This window comes from Emydura macquarii, unplaced genomic scaffold (genome assembly GCF_026122565.2).
Source record: "Emydura macquarii macquarii isolate MOO-44397 ecotype Brisbane River unplaced genomic scaffold, CSIRO-AGI_Emac_v2 contig_1876, whole genome shotgun sequence".
Classification (NCBI taxonomy): domain Eukaryota; kingdom Metazoa; phylum Chordata; order Testudines; family Chelidae; genus Emydura; species Emydura macquarii.
The window spans coordinates 18,526,748-18,537,404 of NW_027132013.1; the positions used below are offsets into that span (position 1 = coordinate 18,526,748).

Sequence of the window (10,657 nt, forward strand, 5' to 3'; positions counted from 1 at the left end):
TTGCAAATTCTCCACCAGACACTGAATCATCTAGATTTGGAACTGTCCATCCCTTCACTGGAGTCTCATCCGTTTCTCTGGGGGCCCTTTAGTGCCAGCACTCTGTTGGGCATTCTTCACAGTTTCCTTCTCCTCTGGCTTTATAGCTTCAGGGGCTGGTTCCGGCTCCTTTTTGATCTGATCCACTTAACATAAAACAAACCATTCAAATATATTATAACTCTGCTTTGAGGGTTTTACATTTCTGATGTTCAGTTCTTCCAAAATTCTTTTCAGGTTGTTTTCAAAAGATAATGGACTTTAAGAGAATAGAAGCCAGTCAGGAGACATTGTACAGGTGACATTCAGGGCCAGATTAATGGCTGCCTGGTACAGAGATTAGGAGGGGAAGGCATCTTGCATTTCCCCTATTCTGAGGTCATTGAACACCAGCACAACCTCCTCAGGCAGCTCTTGGGGCACATTAGCTTGCAGCCCTGCTGCAGTGGACCTGGTGCAAAATCACCAGGATGCAGAACCACCTTGGCCATTCCTCTCCTCAAAAGCATCTTCTGTTTTGGGGCCTCTTGGCTCAGGAACTCCCTCAGAGGGATGGGGCCTCTTGCACAGGGGATAATCTCCAGAGGGCAAGGGACAGGATGCGACACTTTATAGCCTAAGCACAGAGGTGAATTCCTATCCGGCACCTTGCAAAATTAGGCCCATATTGAGCCTGATTTTCCTGTCATATTAGTCAATGACAAAACTCCCAACAATTTCAGTGGCAGCAGGAGTGAGTCCATTAGTTAGTTAAGCCTCACTGAACCTATACCACACCTGGATTTGGGCTCCTTTTTTAAATCCTAAAATAGTGTGAAAACTCTTACTTGCGATGGGCTTTTCTCCTGGCTTTTGCTATCAAAAAAGAAAAAAAGAAAGTCAGCTGAACCAGAGCTTTGTAATTATTTTCCTTTACTAGCACTGACTAAAATATCTTGTGCTGTAGAATACTTTTAGTAGTAAGAGGGGTTCTGAGGGATATCAACGAGAGACTGCCCCATGTGAAAGAGAATATCATGGGGACGTCAGACTAGGAAGAGTGAAGAGCAAGTCTTCCAGAAACACGAATTAAATTCTAAACAGTATGTACAATTAATAGCACACAAAAATTAAATGTTTTATTCTCCAGTCATGAAAAGAATCTTATCCCTTTCCAGTCATTAATATCTGTTTTCCTTGGCTGTAAAATAGGGCTCTAGAGGTCTGCAAATGCAGCAGTCCAAAAGTTTGCAAAGAACAGGAAATGAGTTAAGTCCATTTGAATCTAGAGTTACCCTTTTGGCTCATGCAGTTAGCTAATATTTGGAGCTTTGCAGCGTAGTTTCCACTAGGACAGTAAGTCAGTGTGGCTTCATGACTTTGCAGAAGCAGCTGCCTCCCTCTCCAACTGACCTGATACAGCAATGAAGTCAGGAGAGGTTTCCTAAATTGCTTGGCTGCTATTGAAAAGCTGTTTAAGGGGCGCGGGTGTTTTGCAGGCGAGAATTGATGCGACCCCGTCTGCGGCCGCCCGTGGCGGGAGGCGGGCTGAGGGGAAGAGGCAAAGGAGGCGCGGCGGGGTTGTTGGCAGAGGGGCTAGCGCTGAACCCGGCTCCATCACCCTGCGTGGGAGCAGGCGGGGCTGACCCCTCCCGCCCGCTCGCGCTTTGCCCTCCCCGTGCAAACAGCGCCCGCTGGGTTCTCAACCGTCACAATCGGCCGCACGCGCAGGGGCAGAGGCAGGGGCGGGGCCAGCGGCGAGGAGGAGGCGGTGCCATGGGGGTGGGGGGCGTTGTCTGGCTGGTGCTGCTGGGCTCGGGGAGCCTCCTGGGCGGCGCGGCCGGCTCGAGCCCGCCCGGTGGGCGGGGCGTGGGCGTCGCCTCCTACGCCGTGATCGTGCCGCGGCTGCTGGCGCCCCGCGCCGGCCAGGGCTCGCGGGAGGTCTCCTACCTGCTGGAGGTGGAGGGGCGGGGCCGCGTGGTGCGCCTGATGCAGAAGCGGCTGCTGGTGCCCGAGCACTTCGCCCTTTTCACCTACCGGCCGAGCGGGGCCCTCCAGCGGGACCAGCCCTTCGTGCGCGGCGACTGCTACTACCACGGCTACGTGCAGGGCAGCCCCGCCTCCCTGGCCGCCCTCAGCACCTGCTCGGGCGGGCTGCGCGGCATGCTGCGGACGGGCAGCGGCAGCTACGAGATCGAGCCGGTGCCGGGCTCCGCCACCTTCCAGCACGTGCTGTACCGGCTGGAGGAGGAGGGGGCCGCCGGCCTGCGGTGCGCCTTGACCGACCAGGAGCTGCGGCGCCAGGCAGCCTTGATCCCCGGTCTCCCGGACCTGTCGGCCGTTAAACAGGTGCCCAAGGGCCTGTGGTGGACACACACCCGCTACGTGAAGCTCGCCGTCGTCGTGGCGAACGACCGATTCATCCGGTCAGGCGGAAACGAAACCCAAGTCATGGAGCAGGTGCTGGACATAGTCAATATAGCCGACTCGGTGTATGATCCTCTGGGCGTTCGCGTGTTCCTGGTGGGGCTGGAGATCTGGACCCAAAACAACCTCATCACACTTGATAATAGCATAAGTGTGCTGCTTAGCACTTTTAACAAATGGAGAGAAAAGGAACTGCCTTCTCGGCTGCCGCATGATGCAGGTCACTTAATCACAAACAAAGACTTTGAGATTACACTTGGATTAGCCTTTGTGGGAGCAATGTGTTCTTCTGGGTGGGCATCAGCCGTTCTTACTTTCATGGATTTGGGGTTGTACTCATCTGCCATCCTCCTTAGTCATGAGTTGGGCCATAACCTAGGCATGACCCATGATGATGGGTACTGTAAATGTAAACACACTAAGTGCATTATGAATGCATACCACACGGTCACTGATCTGTTCAGTGACTGCAGTTATAACTACTATTTCAATCTAATGTATACACCTGGTGCACAATGCCTGCTTAAATCTCCAGCCCCTGAGGAAGTTTATACACTTAAGTACTGTGGCAACAAGGTGATAGAAAGTGGAGAGCAGTGTGACTGTGGCTCAAAAGTTAATTGTGAAAAGGATCCTTGTTGCCAACCCAATTGTACATTGAGTGCAAGTGCCGATTGTGCTTTTGGAGAATGCTGTGATGAAGACTGTCAGATACTCCCAGCAGGACAACTATGTAGAAAACGTACAAATGAATGTGACCTTCCTGAATATTGCACTGGGACTTCAGAGTGGTGCCCGAAGGATGTATATGTGCAAGATGGAGCCCCATGCCAGGACAGTGCCTACTGCTATCATGGAAACTGCTCTAGCCACAGTCAACAGTGCAAAATTATTTTTGGTAAAGAAGCAACCGTTGCTCCACTAGTTTGTTTCAGAGAATTGAATACTCAAGGTGACCGGTTTGGCAATTGTGGTATTTATAGTGGTACTAAATATAAGAAATGTCCAGTAGAAGATATCTTATGTGGTAGGGTCCAATGTGAAAACATGAGAATAATACCTTCTTTGGAGAACCATAATACCATGCTTCAAACTCCTGTGGATAATAACTGGTGCTGGGGCACAGACTACCATCCTGGGATGGATATAGCTGATATTGGAGCAGTGAGAGATGGCACATCTTGTGGTCCTGAAAAGGTTTGCATTAACATGAATTGTGTGTCTGTGTCATCCCTGAACTATGACTGTAACATAACCAAGTGTCATAACAGAGGAGTATGCAACAGTCATAAAAATTGTCATTGTAATTATGGCTGGGCCCCTCCAGACTGTCAATATAAAGGATACGGAGGGAGCATTGATAGTGGACCGCCTCCACCTGTAAAGCCCCAAATTTATTTTGTAATACCAATATTCCTTGCTGTTGCTGCTGTTCTTGGGATTGGCCTTGGTGTATATTATAAAACTGCACTTATTGGATGGCTAAGAAGGTCAGTGGCCAGATTCCGCCCACCACATCAAGCAGATGCTTCCAGTGATGGAAAGGGAGTCCCCAGTATCTCACATGAGACAGCAACTGCTACTGTCTCGAAACCTGGGGTGGTGTCCATGCTGGAGGCATGGAATATTATGTAGCATTAAAAACGTATAAACAATATATTTACCTATTTGAAGAATAAATTCAATCTGTAAGCATTGCTACAGCCTTTTTAAAAATTGTGTCTTGAAGGACTTGGTCTTGACCTAAACTCAGGGAGTTGGGAAAATACTAGGAGTATCTTTGTAGCCCCTTTCATGTCAATGCTTTACAAACATCAACTGTCACAATGCCTTGTGAAGTAGGGAAGTGTCCCCATTTTACTGAAGGTTAACAGTTGTGAAGTAATCTGAGCAAAGTTACTCTTTAAGAAGAGGAAATGTTTTGAACACTTTCACATGTAATAAAGTGTGGGGGGGAAACCATTCCTGCCATTTTACATTCATTCACTGAAGTGACTCATTCAAACATAGGTGGGGAAAAAGGCTTTTTTAAGATGCAGGTGTTCATGGAGAGAAAAAGGGACCATAAATCCTAACCAGTAGCAGATAGGCAGAAAGAGAGAGACAATTACTCTAATTAGGAGCAGGTTCTTTAAGGATGGAGTATGCTGGAATTACGATTATCAACCATTTTTGTAGGTCTAGTTTTCAAGCAGTGATCAATACAAGAAGCAGAAGCCAAATGTTACTCTTCCTTGAGCTGAGTTTGTGTGGGGGAAGAGAGAAGGGACCTGGTCTCAAACAACATCCTTTGACAGCTAACAGGCTGTGGAGCGAGAGGGCTCTTAAATTTCCTTGCCCAGAAAAGGTTGCTAAGATGTGTTGTATGTGATGGTGATGAAGAGGAAATGGCAGCTCCAGAGGATTCCTTAAATTGTTGGGGGGGGGGAAATATGCAGCCCCTTCTAATCTGTGAATAATATTATAACAATCAGTTTTTTTCAGCTGCAGCTCAGAATCCATTAGCCTTTCCACAATAGTGTCTGTAAAGAAGTTTCCCCTCTTTCTATGATATATTCAGTCAGACACACTGATGCCCAGACTTTCAGTTAAATACATTAGACTTCAATTTCACACTGCTTAGCCTCCAAAATGACTATTATGCCAAGAAAGATTTGGAAAACTAATTTTAAATCTGAATGGTCATTATATAAGAGCACAGTGGACACAAACAAGGATCATAGGTCCACTATACAGCCCTCTCATCTTTCATGGAAAACACAGAAAGTGACTCACAGCACACTGTCTGGAGCTACTTGCTCCTTTCTCTAACACCTTATGACATTGCAAATATTGAATGCAGGCTCAAGGATCTCACACTTTGGTTCTTAAACATCACTGATAGGTATGTTATAAATACCATGCAGAGATAAACTTTAGAATCTCATACCAAAAATACCATCACAGACAAAAGAACAGAGACCATGCCACATAGTTATCTGAAAGTACATTACTTAGTGTTTAACTGTGCTATCTGATTTAATGTCACTTGAGAAAGTTCATATCAAAAGCCAATTTGGTTGGTTAAAATAATTTTTTTTTTGGACGGAGAAGGGTGGGGGAGGGATAACTTGAGAGAGAGTAATAGGGTTTGAAAAGATTTCCTTAGAATCGTGACAAGTAAACCTGGCTCCTGGATTACTGGAAGCCATTGACTAAGAAATGGAAGCTCTCACTGGTTGTTTTCCCTTTTGCTGTAATATAAAGTGTACGTTTGTTTTACAGACTGTGAACATTCTTAAAAACAGACTATTTTCACATAATGGATATGTTCCTACTATTGACCCCTAGGCTTGTCAATTAAAATAATTAACTGGCCCTGCAGGAACTTAAATGCTGGCACAGTAAATTAGACTGCTCACTCCCTCCAGGCATAGTGAACTTGGATGGGTCACTGAAGGGATGCTCCAGGGCAAATGAAAAGGATTAGAAATACAATTACAGGATTAGTACTCCCCCATGCCATATCTTTCAAAGTGACTATATACATCTCACGCCTACCCAGATGTCAAGAAGCAGAATGGCAGGCAAGTGGCTAAGAGGAAGAAAATATAGGGAATAAAGCAGCTATTATGACACTCAGATTTTATTTAGGGCTTCACCCTGGACTTTATTCCTTGGATAAAAGGGACAAATACTATGATGGGAGAATTTGTCACACAAGTAGCAAGTGCCTTTAGTTATTAAACCGTGCCATAGGAATTGCCGTAATGGATTGGACAAGAATTCCTTTTGTCTGGTATCCTCCTTTTGACAGTGGCCAGTACTAGATGCTTCAGAGGAAGTAATAAGAACCTCACATTAGGCAAATGTGGGATAGTCTGGCCCCACCCCACATTAGGTTTCTGCCTGATCTCTACATTAGAGATGGGCTTAAACCTTGAAGCATGAGATTAAATAATTCATTTTGAATTTGTCTCCTTTTATTAAGTGTCCTTTTGTTCTTGAATTATGAGACAGAGAAAACAGAAGCTTCCGATTTACCTTCTCTATGCCAGTCATCATTTTATATATTTTTGTCAAGTCCCTTCTTAGTCATCTGCTTTCTAAAGTAAACAATTCCGGTGTTTTCAATTCACTTTCTATGCAAGTTTTTCCAGGCCCATAATCATTCTCATTGCTCTTCTCTGAGTTCCCTCTACTTCTACAATATCCTTTCTGAGCGGGTGACCATATGCTATTCCAGATGAGGCACATGATTAATATGATGGCATGATGATTTTTCAGTACTGTTCTCTATCCCCTTCCTCATGCACCCTAGCATTTTTTAGACCACAGCTGCACATTGGGCTGTCTACAGTGATGCCTGGATTCCTTTACTCAGTTGATACAGTTAATTTAGGTCCTTGCTATGTGTATGAGTTGATTTTTTCCCCCCTGCAATGCACTTTACTTTGCATTTATCAACACTGAACTTCTTTTACCATTGTGTTGCCCAAACACGTAGCTTGATTAGGTTTCTTTGAAGTCCCTCATAGTCCTCTCTGATCCTAACAAATAACCTTGTGTCATCTGCAAATTTTAGTATGTTACCACTCACCCCTTTCCAGGTCATTGCACAAGACCTAGTATGTAACCTTGAGGTACCTCGGTTTTAATCTTTAGCCATGATGACCCACTCAACTTTATTAAAGGGCAACACTGAGAGGCTTCAGAAAGCATCCCTGTCTGTCCACTCTGGCCTTTACAATGGTAGTTGGGACAGGAGGCCTTCTTCTGAGGGAAAAAGAGCGATAAAAAAGGAGGGGGAAGGCTGTAAAGTTGGGGGGTATGGAAATAGGAAATCCTCAGGGCTCTAGCAGTAGTGGGGCGAACCTACTCCCACCTGGCAAAGAACAAGAAAACAAGCAGTTCCATAGCCAGGTCAGTTTTTGGCCCAAGTTTCTAAGAGTGATAACAGACCTATGCTCGCCTGCCTGCATTGTAGCAGAATCTCACTGCAGAATACAAAACATTTTAGTCATGCACATACATACCTTTTCATGCGATGAAGATCTCTGAAGCCACCTCCTATTCCATCTCATTACTCCCTTACAATAATTAACCTGAATGTCTATCCTAGAATGCAGAGGCTTTGCTAATTAATTAACCCTTACAAATTTTAGGGAACCGTAATGTATTTCAAATCTGGGGGCAAGTCAAATTTTTCTTCAGATGTCTCATTTGCCTGTTAATTTTGTTTTCATTAAGAGGCCAGTCTTTCCTCTGGTGATCTAGCAAGCCGGTGGTAAGAGAAGCAGCTATACCAGTCCTCATCCTATATTATATTGTTGAAGGCAAAGAGAGCAGTCATTCATAGGGCAATTCCCCAGTGTTACAGTGTAGACAACAGTGTAGACAGCGTTTACTGGGCCATTTATATGTTGCAGTACAGCTTTCAAGCCAAATAACTTCATTGTTTTTGGGTGCTGGCCTTAAAATGTACTGTAATTTGTTTACATTAATACAATACAGAGATTTACATTGTATGACAGAATACAAAAACTGCAAAGAGCAATCCCTGTCTACTGCATATAGGAGAACCAAATAGCGAATAAAAGAGGAACGTAATAAATCTAGACAGGAGATAAATAATAATAAATGTATATTCTATTTATTTAACCACACACAGAGGCAGGAAAATTAAAATCCATTAATATCCACAAACTACATCCCAAACCATGATGTAAAGTGGACTGTATTCTGTGTTTGTGTAGTAATTAATGCATTTTGCATTTTGAAATGGGAAAATGGGAAAAGAAGATGGGGGGGAAGGACAAAAATATAAAATGTAAATAAAATACATGAGCATTTGCTGTGCTATGCAGGATTTATTGCCATAACAGTCTACCCAAACTTGTGACACTACTACACCATCACAATCTACCTATGCAGGGCCCCCCTCTTCTCTCTTTCAAATTTATTCCCATCATTTTTATTAAATGATGAATAATCTTGTTATTCATGTGCCCATCAAGGTGCATAATCACAGCTTGTCCACCTCATGGTACTATTTATGGTTTGTTTCTGGGAGGTGTTGAATATTAATCTCCCCCTGGTTTCAGAGGAGAGGTGAAGATGTTCAGCACTTCTCAGCAGGCTGCAGAATCAGGCCTGAAGTCTGTAACAACTTTTAGTGGTCTTCTCTGGGATCTTCACTGGACTATCTCTTATTCTAAATTTTGGCTCCTTTATTGTAGGGAAGGCTAGTAGAATTGCCTATTTTTGAAGTTGTCTGACACTTCCTATTTCAAAACCCTGTTTTCAGCTGCTTATAATTTTGTCCAATTTTAACTGTTTGGACTGTAATTTTCTATGCCAGAGATCTGCTTTAGGCTGAATTTCTTTGGAAAATTTCAGCCCATAATTCATTACTTTCCAAGAACAAGGTTAGAAGAAAATAGATTTTAGCTACATTAAAAAATTCTGGCAATCCTTTCTTTGAATAGTTATTGCCCCAATGTTAGTAGGGACTTAAAATTGGGCAGGGAGGTGGCCTTTATGTCAGGGCTGTGCCTTTTGCCATCCCCATGGAAATTTGCCAAGTTATAAACTCTAGAAAAATCACAGTTCACACATGCTCATTAGAGACTTGCTAAAGTTTCTTAGCTAGATTCCCCAAAGATTATGTTTGCATCGAGCATGCTCTAGCCCAGGACTTCTAGGAGTTCAACAGGACTTTCCCTGCCACTGCTGCTGTGGGCTGGGCAAGCCTGGTCTGGGCACTGAAACTTGAAAGCAGTGTGACTCTCTCCTATGCTCATTGTTCCCCCTGCTGGCAGCAGGGTGGAAACTGCCTGACAAATGCAGAGAAGACAAGAGCTGGATCTGGACAGGGGAAGTGAATTGGGACAAGCCTTGGTGGGGGTAGTAAAGGGAAACTGGGAGCTGGGAGCGGGAAGCTGGGAATAGTAATCAGTGACGTAAGGGAAGGAGAGAGATCTGACTAAGAGCCAGCGTGTGGCAAGAGAACTGTGACACAGGGCTTGTCTTCACTTACCTCAGAGATTCGGCAGCAGTCGACCAGAGTTACACAAACTACGCAAAAAACGTGCGTGACTTACGTCAACTTCTGTGCTTCTGTTCTGCGTGCCGTCTTCACGGCATTGCATCGACGGGAACCACGTTCCCATCGACGCAGCGCTACGCCACTTGAGAAATTGGTCTTAATACGTCGATTTCTGGATCAAACGAGCGAGTCTTCACTGATTGCTCAGTTGATCCAGGTAAGTTGATCTGACGGTGGCGAATTTGCCACCGTCAGTGAAGACATAGCCACAGATGAGAAGCTTAAGGACAGGAGTCTGGCGCTGAGATGGGCTGCTAGAGATCTGTGCAGTGGATCTAACGGTTCCAACCTGGCGATGAACTGGCGGGTATCAGTATGAATCCACATGATCGAATTTCTGAATTTTCAGTTTACCTTTGAAAACAAAGTTACAAAAATATCCCAAACCCTATGTTAAAAGAACACTGAAGTTTGCAAAGTCAAGCACTGGAAAGTTAGGAAATTCCAGAATTTAGGTTGCTTGTGCAACCCTAATCAGTCACCCATTGTGAATATACATTGAGATACAATATAACATGATTATATTTTTTTCCACAGGACCCGTCTCATTCAGTGCACAGCATGGAGCCACTCAAGGGATGGATCAGAGTCATGTAGTGAAGGAGATTTTCTCTATGATCCCTGTTTTATCTGTTGCAGAAGTTGGAAGATGTGTAGTGAATGGGCAGAAGATTGCATCAAAGGGTCATAAAATCTACTTGTGCCTTGTAAGTATCCCACTATGCAAAGTAAATCTCCCAATACAGGAGAAAGAACCACAAACACTCTGGTTGTTGAATTAGGTTAATTGGATTAACTCTTTTGGGTATGTTTTAAGCCTGTTTCCCCTGCCCCAAAAGTAATTCAACCATTTAATAATAAACTCCAAAATCTGTTTCCAGTACACCAAAGAACAACAGGCTGTTCTCTCCTCTTCAACATTAGTTCTATCACTTGATTAAAGAGCTCATCTAGTTTGAGATTATGTTTGTAAGTGCAACAGAACAAATTCAACCCTGATTGAAAGGAGTTAAGCTAGCAATGAATTTGGCCCAACTACCATCAACATGCCAATTTTATAACTATAGATGCCTCAATAATGCACTCATATTTCCATGGATCCCCTAACTACATATTGAGTATTAA

The 10,657-nt window shown here is 44.2% G+C and overlaps 1 protein-coding gene across 1 annotated transcript; it reads left to right on the forward strand.

Annotated features, from left to right (window-relative positions):
- The first annotated feature begins 1,475 nt into the window (after positions 1–1,475).
- Positions 1,476–4,670, forward strand: LOC137159479 (disintegrin and metalloproteinase domain-containing protein 20-like). Its single transcript, XM_067557830.1, has one exon. The coding sequence runs from the start codon at positions 1,528–1,530 to the stop codon at positions 4,078–4,080; it is 2,553 nt and encodes an 850-aa protein (XP_067413931.1). The 5' UTR covers positions 1,476–1,527; the 3' UTR covers positions 4,081–4,670.
- Positions 4,671–10,657: the final 5,987 nt, after the last annotated feature.

Bases quoted from the DNA above. Each gene is read 5' to 3' on its own strand.
- LOC137159479 (XM_067557830.1), top strand. From the start codon at position 1,528: ATGCGACCCCGTCTGCGGCCGCCCGTGGCGGGAGGCGGGCTGAGGGGA.